The sequence below is a fragment of the Xenia sp. Carnegie-2017 genome, unplaced genomic scaffold, assembly GCF_021976095.1.
Source record: "Xenia sp. Carnegie-2017 unplaced genomic scaffold, XeniaSp_v1 HiC_scaffold_20, whole genome shotgun sequence".
In the NCBI taxonomy this organism is placed as follows: domain Eukaryota; kingdom Metazoa; phylum Cnidaria; class Anthozoa; order Malacalcyonacea; family Xeniidae; genus Xenia; species Xenia sp. Carnegie-2017.
Genome location: NW_025813483.1, coordinates 1,676,816 through 1,697,757, shown reverse-complemented (window position 1 = coordinate 1,697,757; position 20,942 = coordinate 1,676,816). Strand labels below are relative to the sequence as shown.

Genomic DNA, 20,942 nt, shown 5'->3' with positions numbered 1-20,942 from the left:
AGTTCTATCCGTGTATTGCTTCAACACGCTTTTCAAAACAACATGTTATTGAATCAGATGGATGTGAAAACAGCTTATCTTAACGCCCCAATAGACCGCGAAATTTATAGGCATCAACCCAAAGGATATAAGGAAATAGATAAAAATAGTGAAAATTTAGTGTACAGATTGAAAAATTCTTTGTATGCATTAAAACAAAGTAGTAGGAATAAGAATAACTTGTTGCATGAACACTTAATCGGGAAAACTTTCAAACAATCATTAGTCGACCCATGCGTTTACACGCGATTTGAAGGAAAAGATGTTACTATTCTAATAGTATGGGTAGATGATATAATCATTGTTGCTAACAATGACACAAAATGCAGAGTGGCAAGAAAATCTTTAGCGACCGTTTTAAGATGAAAGATTTTGGAATACTGTCCTGGTTCTTAGAATATCCGAGTCTTTACAGACAAATTGTCGTTAGTCTTATATATGTTATGACAGGAACTAGACCTGATCTGTGATTTATTGTAACAAAGCTGTTTCAAAAGATGGCAAAACCAACACAAGCTAACCTAATAGAGACAAAGCATGTTCTTAGATACTTAAAGGATACAATAGATCAGAGAATTACATTTAGAAAATGTGAAAGTGTTTTAAAATTGGTTGGTTTTTCCAATTCTAATTGGGCTGGCGATGCAGATGACAGGCGTAGTATTTCAGGTTACGGTTTCAGGTTGAGTGAGAACGGTGGTTTGGTTTCTTGGAGGAGTAAGAAGCAATCTACAGTTGCTTTGTCAACTTGTGAGGCCAAGTATATGGCATTGACTGAAGCTATTCAGGAAGCAAAATTTTTGAAACAGTTGTGTGTTGATTTGCGTATTTGTAAGGAAGGCGAGTGTGTTTTGTTGAATGTTGACAATCAGGGCGCAATTAACTTAGTAAAGAACCCTATGTACCACAAAAGGTCTAAGCACATAGATATTAGATATCACTTTAGCAGAAGTGAAATATGAGATGGTAAAATAGAAATTCTGTATGTAGCAACACATGGAAATGTGGCTGATATATTTACGAAAGCTGTAAGTAAGATTAAACTAAATAGATTCAAAACATTAAAAACTGGATAGATATTAATTTGTTAATTTAGTTAATGAGCAAGTGGGGGTGTTAAGTCATGCTCATAAACCACAGAAACATGTTAAGGAAATAGTATGTGTGTAGTTTGCTTTACCAATGTATCCGTTCCCACACGGCTAACAGGCAAGGAACAGTTATTGACGTTAGTTAAATTTCCTTATGTACCATATATATCTTAAATAGAGGAACTATTCCGACCAATAATAATATTTGTTATTTGTAATAAAGACTATAAATACTGCTCTGTAAAATAATAAAAATCAGTTTGATCATTAAGTTCCCTCGTGGTTGTTACTGAAGGTATAGAGTATATTACGAAAAGAGATATGGCGAGTAACTCGAACTCAACAGGTTTACACCAACAAAATAGTACCACGTGTCTGTTTCTTAATATTGTATTGGGTGTGGCATAAGCTTATTGGAGAGGATGCAAAGGACCCCCAGAACTCTTAGTGACCGTCGGGCATTTGAGCTTAACGCCATGGGGTCGTTTGCATAGGCAATTAATTAAAAGCTAAAAAGACGTCTACTGAATTAGGTTATATGGAAGAGATGGAGCATGAAAAAAAATCCTTAAGTAAAGGGCCTTAGATCACCTGCAATTTGAGTACTATACGAACGAGGAAAAATTCTTGATAAAAGCCATGATAGATAAAATTAAAATTATTGCACATAATGATATGCATAACTGAAATTCTGTGACTTGTCGTAATTTTGATTCATTTTGTTCATTTTCTAGCCTTGCCGTACCAATGATATTTGAAAAGACTAGTGAAATTAATTGTTGGTGATAATGCAAGAAAGGTCAGTATTTTGAAATGATAAATTAACCAATGTGTAAATTTGGAAAATTCCACCAAAATCAAGAGATGTATCAATGTAAAACATATCAAGTGTGAATTCCACCACGATAATGAAAATTCAGGTTTTTTATGACAAATATAACAAAATTCTAGACATAAGAACAAACAATGACACTATGATAAGTGAACTTTAAAATCAACTTACCTTAACAAATTCAGAAAGATTAAAGAAGACGCAACCATCTACATGATGTCTTTGCTTCTGCTTGATAATAAAGAAATTGGAATGTTCACTAAATTTTAAATTTCAATCACCTGCTGTTTTTATTGCAAAAATAATGAATTCTGTTCATAACAGCGACACGATAAAAATGTGCGATTGTTTAAAAAACCCCATGAAAGTCAAGAAATGTTAGTCTTTTAAAAAATGCCTTTCAACAAAGACAAAGAAAGAACACAAAAATAGTGATCTTACAAATCTGAAGTAACTAATTGCTTCATAGATATCTAACGGAAAATTTGCGAAATGTAAACATCTAGATAATAAACTTCATACTCTCTTTCGATGTGAATATTCCGGTCTTATATTGTATAAAATGTTGCACACGTTATGATAAAAGCCGTGTTAGAAAAAGTAAAATTATTGCACTTAATGACATGCACATCTAACATTCTTTGACGTCTCATTATTTTGACTAAACACGTTAATTTAATAACTTTGCTGTATTAATATAATTTGAAATAAACAATTGGAGTAAAATGGTATTGATGTGAGAAGAGTCGTATTTTCCACGTGTAATGTATCCAAAATTTATCTGTGTTTGAAAATCCCACCAAAATGATGGAAATTTATCCATATAAAACATACGTGGCACTAATTTATAAGTTATATTTAACTACAATGTTCGTGACATCAAAACAAAACAATTGATACATGGACACAAAACATTAAATCAGAAGGTTAAAATACACTATTACATAAAGGGAGTAAACGTTAAAAGCAACATACCTGCACAAATTCTGAAAGATTAAAAACGACGCACCCAACTACATGATGTGTTTGCTTCTGCTTGATAATAAAGAAATCGGAATGTTAAATAAATGCTTGATTTTAATCACCTGCTGTTTTTATTGTAAAATATTGAATTCTGGTCATACGCAATTGAATATGAAATGCAAATTTCTTATTTTAGCTACGAATGAAGTAAACACAAAGAAGCTTTATGCCAATAAGCCTTTCACAGTTTACTATTATTTGTTTCAATTATTGAACATCCTGACTTACATGCAAACTAACTGAAATAATCATAAAGGAAGACGGGGCAGCAATATTTTATAAAAAGCAGTCAAAATTAAGCTCAAAGATTTAAAATTCAAGAAGTCAATAAAATCAATAAACAGAGCTTTTCCAAACAGCGTTCCAACTTTGAAACGTTGTCAATGAAGTTTTATCATTTTCAGAACTTGAATGGGATAAACGAATAATCCTGATTAGAGGCGTAGAAGCAAGTAAAAGTTGGGGTCTCAAAATTTTAGGGCAATCTTTATTTAAAAATTGAATTTAAGAGTATTAACTCGAAGTCCTATTTTGATTAATTTTGTCATATCTCAGTAATCATTTCAAAGTTGATAGCTTTGGACTTTAATAGTTTATCATGTAAAGTTAAGGATTTTAGAACTTCTTTTGACGCAAACAAATATTTTAAATAGTCTATCTTACAACAAATTTAAAAATTATAGACCAGAAAACAAAATAATGCAAAGATGTGTGCCTTTCACTCCAAGTAGGCGCAATTTCTAAAGACATATCTAGCAAAACGTTTTTATGTCAACATTTGTGTTAGGAAAAACGATAATAAATAGGATATCAAATGATGAAGAAATTCTTCTGATAAAAGTCAGGTTAGATAAAATTAAAAATTATTGTAAGTTATTTTCCTTGTTTTCTCCTTGTTGACAAAACTTACTATTATTAAATCTTTTTTCTCTTCTTTACATCATGTACAAAATCCCTTCGACCCAATAACGTTTCAATATTATTCACCCAAAATGATTTTATCTTTTTTAGACCATTTTATGGTTATCATGAGAATGAAGAAGAGTTTATTAAGATGGAGTTGTACAATCCAAGAATAATTCCCAAGTAAGATATATTTTTATGTTGTTCTAACATAAAACGACAAAATTTTTCATTTTTCAGACTTGTTGATCTTCTTCAGAATGGAGCTATATTGAACAAGTCATTTCAACCACACGAAGCTCATGTCTTTTATATTCTACAGGTAATTATTGTTTTTATTATTAATGAGGAAAACACATCTTCGATTGTTATAACCCAGACTGGAGTGGTTAGTTTGTAAACTGTGCAACCAGACAGGGGCCTGCAAAGTTTGTTGTTTATTTCTTTAGAAATTAATCTCATTCATTGTTTTTCAAAGTAATTGATCAAAGCAATATTTGTATTGTACATAGGAGTAAAAAATGGGCAGACATTTCTACCGACATCAGAGATGCAACATTTGCATGTATAGGTGCCCACTTTCCTATAATTATACATCAGATCTCAGGTGTCCAAAAAAAACATTCCATTATGGATTATAGCTGTAAATTTCATGTGCAAAACATTTTGTCAATAAAGTGAATGGTTTGAATACATTGTGGAAGTATAGCTGCATGTTTGTTCATGTTGATCATAAAGGATACTACAGTATTGAGAAGGACTGTTGGGGGTAGTCTTGATTGATGTTTTCACATCTAGATGAGATGATTACTGCCAACAATGTTAAAATGTCATTCAACACTAATGCCACTGACCTTCTTTAGTCTTTTCCTACCTGGATGGTCAACTTCTATAGATTTTCACTAAGTTACATTATAAGAATTATATTGAAATATCGTTTATTTTAGTTTCTAATTGATTACAATCTTTATGGTATGAACTTACTTCATGTAAGAAAAGTTCATTTTAGAGGAATTTCTTCAAAACAGGAAAGTTTCATTATTGATTTTTCAGCATTCTATAAAATCTAACACCACAAATGATTATTTACCATCAAATTAAATTTTATAGATTAATCTTTCATATAATAATAAATCAATTCCACTTCATGGTTCATCTCCAAATTCATTTCTCAATTTTCCTTCATCTCAACATCTGGAATGAAAGATTACTATCCTAGGTTTGTCTGATTCATATTTTTACACTTGAAGATTAATTGAAACCAAAAGGATTTGTGTAAATCCTTAATCCTAAATTTGACATATGTGTATGATTTATCCCAAGATTTAGAGTCAATGCTCAATCCAGATTACAGAATTTACATTTAAAAATTAGTTTAACTTTGGAATGATTCTTTGTGATAACTATCTTTACAGTTGATATTCATTTTAATGTTTGTTATTTGTCATTATTTAGAAATTTATGCCTGATCCTATGTGAAAAAGTCAGTCGTTGTGAACTTGAAGTTGATGTAATTGCTGAAGACATCTTGAATCAAATAAATGTTGAAAGTAAAATTTACTATCTTTATGTCTTCATTTTTACTTAGGTTTATAACATCTTTTTATGGGGAAGCGATATGACAACAACTTAAACACGCGACACTGTTGCCGCCCACATGTCACATCATTGTATAGCTCACAATACATTCTCATATTATATCACATTTATGATTTATGAGGCTCTGACTTATATATCCCACAATGCAGCTGTTTCAGTGCATAAATTTCATGTTTTCAAGTTTAAACATTGTCATCGTTACATGAAGATGTGTACAACTGCTCTCTTTATTTACTTCTTTTACTTAACAATTAATAACAGGTAAAATTCAACTTTTTGTCGTTAGATCGTATTCAGTGTGCGAATTAGTTGAGAAAAAACGATGTGCAATTTTTTTGACAAAAGTGTTTCTTTAGAGCCATTATCAAATCGATATTACGTTAATTATTATACAGCGCTAATTGCTAAATTAATATTTTTAAACGTGCACAAATTCATATGATTTACGACAATGTTTTTCGCTACAATCGCTGAGCCAGTTACAAATGTATGAGAGAAATTTTTTTCGCATGTTATTCTCTCCTCTTTTTTGTGCAAAATTGAAAAGAGAATAACCGAATATACTTTTGCTTTTTGATTATTAACAGCAACATCCTTGATATTTACTTACGATAAAAAACATCATATTTATGTCATATTACAAGCAATATGTAACCTCAAAAAGTAAGGCTGAACAAGGTTGCCAGTTTTTCTTAATATTTTGAGCCAAATTTGGCTTCTTTTTCTCACGTTAGGCTTATTCAAAATCAAAATTCCCTGTGGTTTATTTTTCAAATTTGGCTTATTTAATTTTTTTTTGTCTGTTAAGAATCAAAATCAAAATGTTTCCTGATTTTACTGAAAATACTCAAAATAGCCATGATGCCAAAAACAGTACGTAATGGTTTACAAAACAACGCAAATGCAAAAATTGACATTAATAAAGTGTTACACCCCTATTGTCATAATCATATAAGCACCATGTATGTTGACTGTTGACAGACTTCCCAGTCTCAAAGTGACGTCTTTGAATTTGATGACATTGTGTCAACATGGATTTTAATGTCGTGCAGCACACTCGTTTATAAAGTAAAGATCAGTAAAGATTAAGCTTGAAAACTTTTTTCTATTTATGTGGTAGTAATCAATAACGAAGTTTTTTGCATATCGTTTGAAAAAGTGATATGCAATTGTTTTCATTTTAGCTAAAACGATGTGTAAATTGCACATTGCACACCGTTAATTCGCACACTGATATTGAAACAGCTGTATTGAGTCTTGAGGAAGAATTTAAAGAAATTATCGATGAACGAAACAAAGTGATATAAGACTTGATCTTGTGATGTGTTATAATTTAACTTTATATTTTTATAAATTTTAAATAAACTTGCAGTCAAAGTGTCTGGATGTAAGATTTGGGTTTAATTATTTGCTTCAGGTAACGTTCCATGTTCAATGGTAACAACATACATCATCTTAATGCAATTTTATTTGTTTAATTCCAACGCAGGCAGAAAGTTCTCTCTCATCCTAAATGTACAGCAGCCGTTCGACAAACATCATTTAGTAAAGATGGGAGGTAAATTTTACATGTTACGTTTCATCTCACGGGAACAATTTCTTTGTTTACCCATGTAAAATTGTATTTTGAACATTTTTCAAAGTCATGGAAAGCATGTGTAAAGAACATAGATAACATTTTCATAATGATAAAATAACATGTTTTTCTCATTAAAACTTTCACTTTGCGAACATATTTTACTGTTTGTTTTCCAGTGGCACATTTTTCATTTATCTACCAAGAGCCCATTTCCAACGCGAAATTGAAAGTGACCGTTTTCGTTCTTTGGTCATTGAGAAAAGTTTTTTGTGAGATTTTAGAGTTGATTTCACAGTATTTACACCTTGTAAATTGTCAAATTTAGAGAAAAGTCCATTATAACTGGATGGTAAATAATTTGCACAGCGAATATTTAACCTACAACAACCTTAGAGGTAGTCATTTGATTTGAATTTTTTGTTGAAAACGAATTTAACATATTCTTTTATTGATCATAATTGTTTATATTAGATTGTTTCCATATCACTAATAAAGACAATAATGCAGCTTTTTGTCTGTTTAACATTGCATTTCACATGTAAAATGCATTTAAAACAAAAGATAATGAGATAAAATTCTTATTATCTTTTGTTTAAAATTGGCACATGTAAAATGCAATGTTTGAAACAGGCCATTAAAAACGCATTGAAGGATTACTTGTTGTCTTTGTGAGGTGAGATGCTCCTAAGGAGCCAATCACAATAATAATTTTAGTTATGACGTCAATTAAAGAAACGTTAACATGTTTAAATTCGTGTGTTTTACTTCAACAGAAAATTACTCACTTTAACGTTGTAGGAAGAAAGGTAAATTCTGTCTTTTTACTGACGAATACTGAAGTATGAGTTACATGGAATAATGAACTGGTCTTAGTGTAGGCCTCGTAATCTGAAAGCTTTCACTGTAAAATGCTTTCATCACGATTATAAGCCTTTGATCGTGTGAAACTTGTTACATCGTTCAAACTCAACTCACTAAAGCTATTCGTGCAATGAAGGTGAATGTTCTACCGTTTAAATAGTCAAACAGAAAACATATAACAATTTGCTCATTCTCAATATATCTGATTAAGAATTTAAAACGCAAACTAACGTCATATGCAGAGTTATTCATCATGAAATCTCATACATGTGTTTCATATTTTCTTATATTGTAGATCCCACAAGAATGGAGTTGTGAAAGTCCCTTTACCACCTGTGTCATTCACTTCAATTACTCTTACTAGTTTGTCATTACTCATGTGTCATGGTGATTCATGGCCAAGAATGTTCATTTGTAGTTTGGATTCTTTGTTGATGTCAGTTGTTTGTTCATATAATGATGATGGGCCCCATTGTTATATGAACCCACCTAAAGGTGGTCAACTGATACTCACAGAAGATCAACTCTGCACTAAGCATTCTTTGAGTAATGATAAAACTGGGGTATTGAAGGCGGTCCCTTTTCCTTCGCTTGAAGTTACCATAACAGTGCATTGTGAATTGTAGTCTATCGAAATGGCGATTCATCATATCAGTAGCTTCTTTATTGGTTGATGATGCTCCTTACTTCGTGTATGGAATGGTATCGACATGTTGAATGGACATCGCATAACGGCATATGTACGTATGAACATTTACATTGAAGTGATTGCACTATAAAAATGGACTACATTCTACGAAGATGGAAAACAAGCGAGTGGAAAAACACGATCTATATCTTGTGGTTTGTAAGTTGAGTAGATATAAGTGTTAAATTAACTTGTATGAGTAACTGCATGAGATAGTTAAAAAGGATCCTGATGGTCTATCTTTATAATTTGAAACTTAACCATGAAAACACCCAACTTAAAAAAGTGTCAATAAAAGATGTCACTTGCTGTGAGAAAATAGCTGGCTTTCACTCGCTACTTTTTAGTAATTTTATTTAACGTTTATTAAGAAAATTGCAATGATGCAAGTAGGGTTCATTGAATTACTAAGATAAAAAATTTACAATTAATTTCAACGATACAACGTAAAAACGCGGTGAAAAAAGGAAGAGACCGACCAAGTCGCCTGGATCAAACTGACCAGGACAACCCTTGGAAATCAGGTATTAAAGTTTTGTTCTTTTCAATATAATTAATTTCTGTTTTTGTTCCTTCATTATGCTGACATTTATAACGTGTTTTTTATAGAGTAGCTATGTCTGTAGGCCTTCTAACTGGACAATGAATGAACGACGAAGTCGGGCAGAAACACCAAGAAACAAGCGTCGTTATTATAAGATTCACACTTGCTAATTTATTTATCCATAATGTCTATCAGTATAACGCATTTTCAAATTCGACCGTTAAAAATTTCCGTATAACTAAATGTTCACAATTGTTAAATTTTCTGACAAAACACACGAGTGAAAGCCAGCTATTAATTAATGAGGCAACATAGAAAATTTCAATGGAATAAAGTCTAGCAGACATCAAAAATTATTTTTATGCAAGTCATAACGTCTCTTTAGTCATTTCATTTTTAATTGTTATGGACAGGTGAATGGTCAGGTCCCTACGTACTGAATAATTTTTATACATGATTTATATATGGCTGCTATTAGTTTTCGTTTTTCGTCTATTGATTACAATTTTTGTTAACACTCTGCACTATTTCATTTTTTGTGCTCTACAAAAGTTTGCGTTTCTTTGTACGAACAAAAAATATTTGCTGTGTCAATAGGGTAGTCAGCCCACATTTTTATTGCTCCGTAAATTTAAATTTTTTATACGACTGTATAAGACGCACGATCTGACTACGCTGCATGTTAAAGTAGATCATCGGGATCATTGAAAACAACAAAAATATAAAACATCATAAAACACTACAAAAATTTGAGGCAATTCTTCTAAATTTTTTATTTTTCTTTTATTGGAGGGTTTTTTACCGGATCCGCCGGTTTTCCCTCCCATTTCGTTTTGGTTTGGAAAAAAAACAGTGTCCACATTTGGGGCCAAGTGAAGACATTTGTCATAACATTATTTATCGTAGTTATCATGAATATTCACGTTTCTTTTCATTTCTTGGCTTTTGGGTACATCTCCCAAAACACTGCGTTTATTAAATACAATGGCATACATTTAAAAAAATTGGCACGCAATTCATACATGTTGGTAGCCTGCAATTATTTAGCTACTGAATGAAGTAGATTTAATCAACATAGTCAAAATAAAATTATATATTTAATATTATTTTACGTCAAACTTTTTCAAGATTTGAAAATGCCATTTAGTTTTATGATCAAGTAATATTCTAACCCTGGAATCCAATGTTCTACACAGTAAAATAGATTGGTCAAAATGACCAAAAAATTGGTCATTTGAATGCACCTGAGAAGAACAATTTTATAGGTCAAAACAACCAATTCCTAAATTGGTCAAAAATACCAAAACAAAATGGTTAAATTTACCAATTTATTTGACCAATTTTATTTGGTTGTTTTACCATTAAATAAGCATTTTTTCAGGTGCATATCCATGACCATTTGAGCAATATAGAGGATCTTTTAACTAAGCTAAAGAAAATCAATCACACAATTATAAATAGCACATTTTTTGCAAACACAGAATACTTAAAATCTCTACTACATGCCATTAATTAACACTACAAAAGTTTTCTACTTCATAGAAGAAATAAAATGATCGACAAAAGTTGGCAATTGAGCCTTACAATTGCATTTTGAATTTAAAAGCAAATGTTCTAAAAGAATAAATACATTTTTGCAATGTCCATTAACGCCTTTAGGATACTCAGCATTAAAAGTATAAAAAGAACTAAGTAAAATAATAACTGCCTTGACAATATTTTCCGTTTTCAGCTTTGCCACAATCATCCCCTCAGCCACCAACATTATTGAATGAATGTTTCTTAATGTTCCTGTTGATAGGAGTCCAGGAGACAAACTTTTGTTAATGATCTCTTGAACTTCCCCCAAGCTTTTACCCTTCAACAGAGATAAAATTATTTATCAATTTTTTCACACATTTATGCAGAAAATATTATTTGTGACAATATCAACTCTTACATCAACAATGTCCCAAAATAGCTTTTTGGTCATATCTCGATGGGTGTGTTGGTCATCTAACACATAAGGCAAACATGCCATTATACACCGGTTCTTGACCTCTAAAATAATCAACATAGCATAGAATGAATATATTACCATTATCTCTCTCTAAAGCATTAACACTTCAGTATAAATAGAGATTTTACTTATTGATTTTTACACCAACCTTTCTCATCTTCAACTGGACAATCCTCCAGCTCTTCAAGCATACTGCTGACATTCTTTTGCTTTGTCTTTTTAATAGCAGACAGCATTTTATATTTGTGCAAATTCCATCGTTCGTTCATGTCTTGTGCAACATCACTGTTCTCCAAAATATGTCCCAACTCTGCTTTCAGCTGGAGAAGAAGTTAATTGCCTGTTTAATGCATTTTTTTCATTTGGATTTAGTTCCTGCCTTTTTAATGCCTCCTCCACTGCTGGTTCCCACTACACACAAACAGCATGGTTTAATATGATATGGCAATCTTTATTAACATATTTTAAACTTTTAGTGTGTAAAAAACTAAGTTTTAATGCTACTTACTCTTGTTGGCAAACAAAACTTGGACAACCAATTGGAATTGTTCACATTAGCTGTCAAGTGACTCCTTGGAACATTGTCCTTGAGATGTCTCTCTGGTTAAATGTTCTTAAAAAATAGTAAAATTCAACCTTTACATACAACATAAAGAAGTAAAGAAATAACGCAGCAAAATATTTATGAACTACATACATTGTATATTTATGAACTAGCATTAGAACAAATATTGTATAGAAATAATGGCTTCAACCTTCATACCTCATCATTTTCATGATCAGCTGAAGTACTAAGAACAATGTCTTCATTTACATCCAAGTTGATGGTTCTTATGTGGCTTGAATAGATGTGCGAGTGCACTGTTCAAGCTGATTGTGACAAGCCCTGTTAATGGAGGATTGAATCATAAATTCTACTTATAGTGACTCTTCATCAAACATAATACAACATAACTAATGCATAGAGGAACAAAACAATATATAGTAAGTAGACTAAATGCTTTTAAGCTATTTCATGCAAAATGGGAGCAATGGTTCATCTGGATCCACACAATTACAAGACAAACAAGTGAAGCTGGGTTGCTTGATACCTCATCATGATTTTCTTGATGATCAGCTGAATTACTCGGAATGTCTGGATTCACATCCTTGTTGATGGTTCTGATGTTGTTGGAAGTGACACAAGAGTGTGTTGTTGAAGCTGATGACCCCTGTTAATAGATGAAGCCTGAAATTTTACTTCTGGTGATTTTATAACGACACAATCAAAGCACATGGTAGTAAAAAATATAATCAACAAACCAATAACAAACCAAGTATTTTGAACCATTTTATGTAGAAAACCTGTAAGGCTTCAATTTACCTTTTGAGTAACGTCATTCCAAATACACGTAAACTTCTTGTGAAGTTTTATTCGAGGAATCATCTGATAAATATCATGTGGTTCTAAATTGAAAAATCCTCGCCGTCGACTTGATTAGCTTTAAAATATAAGAAGCAAAACGTCAATGAAATTACGTTATTGCTGTTGGTATTCTCTAAAAGCGCTCGACCAAATCTGCCTGCTAGCAAAACGTAAACAAGGCAAGTCATCTATAAATCTAATTTTGAATTATTTTCTACACTAGATTTATGCACGAGACAACAACCCTCACACATGCGACCTACATTTCAGGATGAGACAATACCTTTAAAATCTTCGACAATTTCATTCAATTCGTTGTTTTTCAAAAAAAGAATAATGTCAGCGACAGATGATTGTTTGTTGCTTTCCATTTTGCCCACAATAGAAGAGTTTAAACGCTTAAATGCACTTCAACAAAGCACAAGAAGTTTAGAAACACGCCACGCGACAACACACATCGGCAACAGGAAGTCAGGCACGTGCCGCTCTGCGTAAGGGGATGTCATGTGACCAAATCGACCAATCGCCGCAAGTTCGCAACTAATTGGACAAAGAAATGCACTTAATGACACTTAATATTGATCTGATTTTACTCATTCATTGCTCTAACAAACGGTAACGGAGTTGTCACTTGACTAGTGACGCAATAATATTCGTAAAATTCAATTAATTATGCCACGATTGTGTTGTCAGGTATGTGCAACGATTTTTTCAACGTCTGTCGCTGGAATGTTGCATCATTTGGTCGCTGTTCATGAACACGATGCCAGATTGCATATTCTCTGCGAAGTGCCGGAATGTAATTCAACCTTCGCTAAGGTAAGCTTTTGATTCTTGATACGACACTGATTTGTTTGTTATTTGTTAAAAATATTTACTTATTCAGTGCGTTCACGGATTTGTTGTTTAGGTTAACTCTTACAAAAGTCATCTTAGAAGAAAGCACGCCAATGTTGACTTAAACTCACGTCATCTATGTTGCGTTGAATCAGCGAGTAGCACTCACAACAATTTTTGTCCTGATGAGGATGGCCTTGAACTCTTAATTGATGAATTCAACAGGGAAAATGAACTTGATGACTCTGTTCAAGCAATGGAACACAAAAAGGCTCAATTTCTTCTAAAAACAAAAGAAATCAATCTGCTCACACAAAAATGTGTGGATAACATTGTAGAAGATTCCACTGAACTTGTCCAAGGAACAGTCAAAGCAATTAAACACGGTTTGCAAAATTGCTTAGAGAAAGCTGGATTAAATTATAATGATGTGCCAGGTCTTGATGAATTATTTGATGAAGGACATGCTATCTCAAATCCATTCAAACATATTTCCACAAAGTATAAACAGAATGCTTATTTTGAGGAGCATTTTGGCTTAGTTGTAAGTTTTATTTCTATGTTTTTGACTTTTTAGAATGTTTAGAGTTTTTGATAAAGTTTTTGAGATTTTTAACCTATTTGAGCCAGCTGCTCTTTAGTGCTTGTTATGCATAATCATTATTTTAATTGTAGCAACCCAGACGAATTAAACTTGGACACAGAGTTGTGAAAAGACGTTCAAGGACTGTGTACAAAGAGGTTATTAAAGATGATGAAATCATGTACATACCACTGCTTAAATCCTTGGAAAAAATGCTCAATGTAAAAGGAGTACTTGAACAGGTCAGATTGTTAATAGCATGGTTGTGTTTTTTTTTATGTTGGCAAGTTTATCAAACTATGACAACTACATCTTTGCAAGTACCCATATCAATAACAGGGTTGCAAAATATTAATACATGTTCTATGTATAACCATAAAAGGAACTTTATGTGTGTTTTACTGTGTTAGTTTCCATGAAAGCAAAAACAATGATGACATGCGTTTATTAGAGCACATTTCCAAAAATATATTCCAATTATTTCATGAAAATATGAAAATAGCCTGATTTTAATTTGAAATGTCTGATGGTAGGAAGGCACCCATCCTACCACCAGACATTTCCATTGCTGGTTAATAATAAATTTAATTTATTAATAAATTTAATATTTTCATTCTTCGATTTCAATTTCAGCTAAACCATGGTCATCTTCGCAACATAAACATGATGATGTGATTGAGGATGTTTGCGATGGCCAGTATTTCAAAACCCATCCTCTGTTTTCCAAGGACTCAACTGCTTTACAAATCATGCTTTACTATGATGAGTTGGAAATTGCAAATGCCCTTGGTAGTAAAACTGGAAAGCATAAGTTAGGTAATAGTTTAATGACATCATAGTGACTAAATCAGTCACTCAAATGTAAAAAAGTGTATGAGCAATGAAAGGCTATAAGAAGCTCTTATTACATCATATGCCATTATTTCTGTATGACAGGAGTTGTTTACTACACAACTGGAAATATTGATCCTCGATATCGATCCCAGTGTGATAACATTCACCTACTCCTTATGGCAACAGTTCCAATTATCAAAAAATATGGCATTGACATTCTCTTGGAGCCTTTCATGAATGACCTTGAATACCTTGAACAAGTAAGTGATCCTATTTATTGTTTTTTAGCTTATTACCTGTTATTGATAATTGTGCAGAGTAAGTAGTTTGATAAAATTGCTTAAAATTAACTGTCACACTTCTTTTTGAGGATGGTGGTCACCAGTTCATTGTTAAAGGTGAACCTATGTCATTTTCTGGGACTATTGTGTTGGTTTCTGGAGACAATCTTGGATCACAACTCATGGGTGGATTCAAAGAAGGTCCAGGTGCACATTTGAAATGCCGGCAATGCATGGGGACCACTGAACAAATAAAGCAGAAGGTATGTATGTTTATGATAATACATTATTAACCTGTTTCAACATAGATCAAATGTTTTATTATGGTTTTAGCAGACCAGGAACATACACTTTAAAGTAAGTCTTTCAGTTTTAGAAAAACATTTTACACTTGAACTTGTGCTGGTCATGACCGCCAATGTGAACTGATTGAAGAAAACCCAGAACTGAGTAAAGCATATGGGCTTTGCAGGAGATCAATTCTTCAACTCTAGGTATTTTCATGTAGCAGATGGCATGCCAGGTGATGCAATGCATGATATACTAGAAGGAGTACTTCAGTATGTATGTAAAGAATTGCTGAAGGACTTCATATTTAAAGAAAAATTTTAACAGTGGAGCAACTTAATGAAAGAATTAACTCTTTTGATTATGGATATTTTAATGATAAAACAAGCCATCACCAATCACCGGACAACTTTGAGGAGTGAAAACAATAGTTTAAAGCAAAAGGTAGGGTGTAGTGATTGTCACGAGCATTAATACCATCACCCTTGATTTAAATGATTGGTTTTTCTTTTATAGCAAGACAAATGTGGTGCCTTGGAAAATTCCTTCCTTTAGCTCTCGGCAGTGCCATTCCTCAGGATGAAGAAAAGTGGATGCATTTTCTGTTGCTCCTTAAAATTGTTGACATTGTTTTTTCACCAATCACAAACACTGATGAACTTGCTATCCTGGAAGGATACCTGAAGGAATTTTTGTGGAAATTCACCCAGCTTTATCCTGGGCTTTCAGTTATACCCAAGATGCATTACTTGGTTCATTACCCAGCTCATATTTACAGGTATGATTTTGCTGGTTTGTATCTTAGTTTATAAATAAAAATATGGTATGTAACTCAAAATGCATGTAAAATTACATCATTGGTTTCCCTCTAGCTAACATGAGTCCTTGATTTTTCAGATTTGGACCAATGATTCGAGCTGGTGCATGCGATATGAAGCAAAGCACAGTTACTTTAAAAGATTGGCTTCATACCTTGGAAACTTCACTAATGTTGCACTTAGCCTTGCTGAACGACATCAAACCAGAAGTTGTTATCTAAGAAATCAACCCATTGCAAAAAGCCTAAAATTGGTAGGATTTTTTGAATAGATTGATTTTAATTCTAAAACAAAGAGGTCAATTTTAGTAACCTCTCTAGTAAGATAATAAATTGATGTTTGTTTGTTTCTCTTTAGATTCTGCAAAAGAAATTGTTGCTAAGGATAGTGAACATTATTATTTGCTCAAAGAGAAGGAACCTAACTTAAGTGACATTAGTATTTTGTCAAGGTAAAGTACACATAGTGATTATTTTTATTACAGAAGATGGTGACTATTGCGAGAAAAATTGCTAGTACTTTATAAAATGAAACCATGGCTGTAATCTGACTCTTAGACAATTTTAGATCCAACCCAGATCCTGTGGGTTTTGCACCCATTATGCGCTTAATTTGCGTCTTAGTAAGCATAAGCATGTCAGGGCCGTCAAGTGCTTTTTTGGTAAGTCGTATAGTCACTCCGGTTCCGTCTCTGACTGCCTTTGCCAGGTTATTTTTCTGAGCCGTTGAAAGTGTAACGCCGTGAACTGTGTAGTTATTACGTCCACCACCTTTAGCAGCTGCACCACCTTTCCTAACTACACCACTACCAGCAACTGCTTTTTGCGTGCTGCCGGTGATAGCACCTGATATAGCTGCTAGGCCTAGAGACGGTAACACTTTTGGTATGAGTTTAGTGACCGTAGGTATGAGTTTTCCAATAAGATTTCCAATAAAGCTACCGCCTTCTATACTTCTTGACCCAGGAAGATAAATACCAGCGCCTTTAAATTCCTGAGTGATTACTCGCTCCATGGCGGGTCTGAGAGCTTCAACAAATATTGCGTTATTAATGTCCGACATTTTTGTGCACATGCAAAACAATTTGCGTATATAAACAGTCTAAAAATTTTTTGTTTCTTTAATATCATTAATTATTTTAAATAATAACATATCACATCAGACAAACAGTCTAAACGATTATGTCCATTTTACCGTTTATCCCATTAAGTCGAATAAATCGTTCGCTAAGCACCAAGCAGAACATGTTATACTCATTGCTGCCACCAGCATTAATCGTGCTACGAAAAGCTTGGTTCAAGGTCCAACGAATTCTAATGTTTGCCTCTTTTTTTCTCAAAACATCGGCATGATGACTTACATCAAAATGGTAAATAGGAAACAGGCTTGCAGAGGCGCCTAAGCGTACTTGAGAGCCTGTATCTGGATTGCTGTACTTCATTGCAGCGACTTGAAACATCATGTAGGCTCTGCTGTAATTGCTGTTAACAGCTGTGTAATTAACATCAAGCTCTTTTTCAGGATACTTTTGAGTGTTATTGATCTCAACATAAATTCGACTTAAATTAGCATAGTCAAAGAGATGTATAGTTTGTTCTTGATTGTTAAAGCGTCCAGCGTCTTGGAAAGCCACAAAGATGTGAGTTGGTAGCTCTTCACTACTGTTTGTTGTTACAAGCCACGATGCAATGGTCTGATTAGGGCCAAATCGTTTTTGATTATACGATTTTGCTCGAAATACAGCACGCGTGTGTATCCAGAGACCAACTTGCTTTCTATCATAGTCTGCACTTCGATTGAAGGCCTGATGTAAGGAACCCAAAGCGAAAGATGATTTATCTTAAATTTTCCAGCACCAACCCCATTTGCTCTATGAAACGTGTTTTCAGCAGTGTCGCGAGTAAGGTTCAAAGTAAACTTTACACCTAAGAAAGCGAGTCAATGTCTTTGACGAAGCCTAAGATGTCGGCGAGAGGAAACATCATGGTGACGGCTTTAGCACCGGCGCAAAGCTGGCGGCAAGCAGCAAACCCAATGTTGAAGTTAGGGTTTTATGTTGCATTAAGATCTAAGTTAAAGTGTTGCCGAAAGAGGGCGCCAATCACACCAGTAGCATTAGGCACACCAGCAGCTGGAAGCAGCTGAGCGTTGGTTCTGTTCACAAACTTATTAGGATTAGGTGAACCAGTCCCAGTGTCGCGGTACCAGAAAGCGCTTGTAGCAGTGCTCCTGGACGAATCGTCCGATACAGTCACAAGCTGCATGATAGTGTTGGCAATTGAAGCAAACTGATTTAACTCTTCAACAGTCTTTTTGTTAACTTGGAGCTGAACCGTTTGAAACAGGCTCCAGACACCATTTGTTAAAGCGACGTTGTCGTTGTCATTATAGTCAGCGCCAGCGTTTGTTACTACACGACTCCTAACCTCAAGGACGACTCTGTGAAACCACAGAAGCATGTCATTCTCTTCGGTATTTATATTAACATGTTTCTTGTCGTAATCTTGATCGCGGGGAGCAATTTTCGCTTACTGAAGACGCTCAATAGAGCAATCGACAACAGGCTCGTCAAAGAGTCGAAGTGCAGGAGATATGATGTTCGTACTCATTGCTATAGTTTTGTACTTCGTACAGTATACATATATCAAAAAAATTTTGTCTGCTATTATATCATAAATAATCAACTCAGCAGACATTTTTAAGCGTACATCATACCATTACCAGAAACTAAGTTGCTTAGAATATCTAAGTCTCGAGAAGTAAGCTGTTGCTTAGCAAGGCTTTCAGCGCGCGATACTAGAGCTTTTCTAGCTTCAGAAGTCCCAACCTGCTCATTAAGTTTAGATCTAGCTTCTTTCGTTAAGGCGCTGCGAGCACTTTTTGCGCGCGTTTTTGCACTAATAATACCAGCTTCAGCCCCAGCACGAGCCACTGCAGATGCACGTGATTTAGCTTTTCTAGCCACTCCTTTAACATCCACGCGAGCAAGATCGGCAACAAGACTGCTTACGTTTTCAAGCGAGAACTGCTCTTTTTCAGTCGATATAACGGCCTCTTTGGCTGCTGTAGTCATGTCACGAATTTTTTACCAGCCGCCACGGCCACATTCTTGATTTTTGGAGCAAACTTACCTACGCGAGATCCTAAGGCTGCAGCTGCGGACTTCCCCGTAATAAATAGCGCACCCTTTGCTTTCCCAGCAAGGTCCACGAGGTTTCCTATCAATGACCCCTGACGAATTTCCGACGAACTATACCACGTGTACTTGCTTGAATTATCATCATTAAGTATATTATATACAGAAAATAAGCTGTTGTCATAACAACAGCTTTGAATAGGAATCCGCTTATGAGCGTGTATAATCATATTTTCGGACGGATGTTTAAAGTTTAACTTACTTGCTCACCATTTAAATCAATCTCATTTCCTGACTGATCAGTGATGTTCATTTGCACTCGAGTAATAAGGCTAGTTTCTATTACTGGTAAATAGGTCGGTGGACTGGGACTTATTTTCAACCAACGTCCTGGTCCTCGGTTTGGAGTAAATGATTTAATGACATCACTAGAATTCCCGTTTACTATACTTGAATTAATAAGTGATTTTTTCCCGTTGAATAGGAGTCTGTTTAAGCTCTCCTCTCTGTGCACCATTAGTATCAACATAGTTTCCATTTCTAATCTCAAACTCAATTTGGTTGTTTTTTGTAGTGACATTTTTCCAACGAATTCCACAAACTAGCTTCAGTAAGAGCCAATTGATATTTTTTGTTAATATCTAAAGATATGGCTGGATTAAAGACAATTTGAAAGTTATTCTCTTGTCTACCGTTCGCCGCAATGCTTATTTTGTCTTCTAATAATGCTCCAGACATTATAGTTGTATTGATAACACTAAGCAATAGCTTTGTATAATATATGAGCAGAAATTTTAACGCACGTATTTATTTCTAATTTTTCGGTAATAACTTTTCGATATCTCACTTTCTTCTAGCAGTTTTGTTAAAATCGCTTCAATATCGTTTTTCAATTCACGAGAGTCATTACCAGCCTCTACAGACTTGTAGGAAAGGTGAAGGCGGTCGATAAGCTCTGATGCGCTATTATAATAGTGCACTCCAGTTCCTGTTCGTGTTGTTTTAAAGAGTTGTTTGGGGCGACTTCTTCTTTCTTCTTTTAGAATATTGTAACTGTAATTATGCTAGCATACGTACGCGAACTAGGGTTGGGGCACTTAGATTTACGTATAATAGGTCCCAAGGTGTGAGGTGCGCCAGAAACGATGCTTTTTCAAGTTATGGTGGGCCAGAAACGACGCTTTCTCAAGTTGAGGTGAGCCAGAAACGACGCTCTGTATACTACTCATGCAATGGGTCTATAGCCACCCAACGTACGTACGCTGGATAATAAAGATGTTTAAAAAAGGTTTTTGTTAAATAAATACTTGTTGAACAGTCATATGTAACTTTTTGATAGTTATACGATGAAGTATATGATGAAAATTAATGTTATATATACATGGGTAATAGCCGTCCAACGTACGTACGCTGGATAATAAAGATGTTTAAAAAAGGTTTTTGTTAAATAAATACTTGTTGAACAGTCATATGTAACTTTTTGATAGTTATACGATGAAGTATATGATGAAAATTAATGTTATATATACGTGGGTAATAGCCGTCCAACGTACGTACGCTGGATAATAAAGATGTTTAAAAAAGGTTTTTGTTAAATAAATA

The 20,942-nt window shown here is 33.8% G+C and overlaps 3 protein-coding genes and 3 long non-coding RNA genes across 10 annotated transcripts in view; 4 read left to right on the top strand and 2 right to left on the bottom strand.

Annotated features, from left to right (window-relative positions):
• LOC124442038 overlaps positions 1–13,006 on the bottom strand; it is a 30,694-nt gene extending 17,688 nt beyond the window's left edge. Inside the window, exons 1-6 of one of the 2 annotated variants that reach the window (XR_006947076.1) lie at positions 12,847–12,867; positions 12,522–12,604; positions 12,250–12,369; positions 11,922–12,044; positions 11,667–11,771; positions 11,520–11,569 (exon numbers count right to left, since the gene is read on the bottom strand). Coding sequence is in view for 1 of the 2 variants with exons in the window: in XM_046992546.1 (XP_046848502.1) it covers positions 12,522–12,604; positions 12,847–12,934 (171 nt within the window). In the remaining variant the exon portion in view is untranslated. Of the gene's footprint in view, positions 1–11,519; positions 11,570–11,666; positions 11,772–11,921; positions 12,045–12,249; positions 12,370–12,521; positions 12,605–12,846 lie in introns of those variants that run through there. The other variant, XM_046992546.1, reaches the window with a different exon arrangement.
• Positions 8,505–9,879, top strand: LOC124442130. Its single transcript, XR_006947146.1, has 2 exons — positions 8,505–8,774; positions 9,573–9,879. It is a non-coding gene; the product is annotated as an uncharacterized LOC124442130 (long non-coding RNA).
• LOC124442106 lies at positions 9,076–9,291 on the top strand. The gene is made up of 2 exons (XR_006947123.1): positions 9,076–9,139; positions 9,225–9,291. It is a non-coding gene; the product is annotated as an uncharacterized LOC124442106 (long non-coding RNA).
• LOC124442061 lies at positions 10,611–11,409 on the bottom strand. The gene is made up of 3 exons (XM_046992586.1): positions 11,307–11,409; positions 11,099–11,199; positions 10,611–11,017 (listed from the first exon to the last, which is right to left on the bottom strand). Exons 1-3 carry the CDS (start codon positions 11,392–11,394, stop codon positions 10,691–10,693), a joined length of 516 nt encoding a protein of 171 aa, XP_046848542.1. The 5' UTR covers positions 11,395–11,409; the 3' UTR covers positions 10,611–10,690.
• Positions 13,007–13,204: 198 nt separating the features above from the next.
• Positions 13,205–15,704, top strand: LOC124442034. Of its 4 annotated transcripts, none has more exons than XR_006947073.1 (8): positions 13,205–13,382; positions 13,474–13,944; positions 14,076–14,225; positions 14,617–14,799; positions 14,920–15,077; positions 15,188–15,361; positions 15,435–15,455; positions 15,593–15,704. XR_006947073.1 is itself a non-coding variant. In XM_046992537.1 (4 exons), exons 1-4 carry the CDS (start codon positions 13,236–13,238, stop codon positions 14,656–14,658), a joined length of 810 nt encoding a protein of 269 aa, XP_046848493.1. In that variant the 5' UTR covers positions 13,205–13,235; the 3' UTR covers positions 14,659–14,887. The 4 variants fall into 4 exon arrangements, 2 of the variants coding, with proteins under 2 accessions (XP_046848493.1, XP_046848491.1); XR_006947072.1 differs by having other exon boundaries at positions 15,432–15,455; XM_046992537.1 differs by lacking the exons at positions 14,920–15,077; positions 15,188–15,361; positions 15,435–15,455; positions 15,593–15,704 and having other exon boundaries at positions 14,617–14,887.
• A 602-nt stretch (positions 15,705–16,306) lies between these two features.
• LOC124442099 lies at positions 16,307–16,713 on the top strand. The gene is made up of 2 exons (XR_006947115.1): positions 16,307–16,457; positions 16,562–16,713. It is a non-coding gene; the product is annotated as an uncharacterized LOC124442099 (long non-coding RNA).
• The last annotated feature ends 4,229 nt before the right edge of the window (positions 16,714–20,942 follow it).

Coding starts and splice junctions, on each gene's coding strand:
- LOC124442061 (XM_046992586.1), bottom strand. CDS start 11,394: ATGCTGTCTGCTATTAAAAAGACAAAGCAAAAGAATGTCAGCAGTATG. Junction 11,200..11,306: donor TCCAGTTGAAGATGAGAAAG/GTTGGTGTAAAA, acceptor TGATTATTTTAG/AGGTCAAGAACCGGTGTATA. Junction 11,018..11,098: donor TATTTTGGGACATTGTTGAT/GTAAGAGTTGAT, acceptor TCTCTGTTGAAG/GGTAAAAGCTTGGGGGAAGT.
- LOC124442034 (XM_046992535.1), top strand. CDS start 13,236: ATGCCACGATTGTGTTGTCAGGTATGTGCAACGATTTTTTCAACGTCT. Junction 13,383..13,473: donor GTAATTCAACCTTCGCTAAG/GTAAGCTTTTGA, acceptor TTTGTTGTTTAG/GTTAACTCTTACAAAAGTCA. Junction 13,945..14,075: donor AGGAGCATTTTGGCTTAGTT/GTAAGTTTTATT, acceptor TTTTAATTGTAG/CAACCCAGACGAATTAAACT.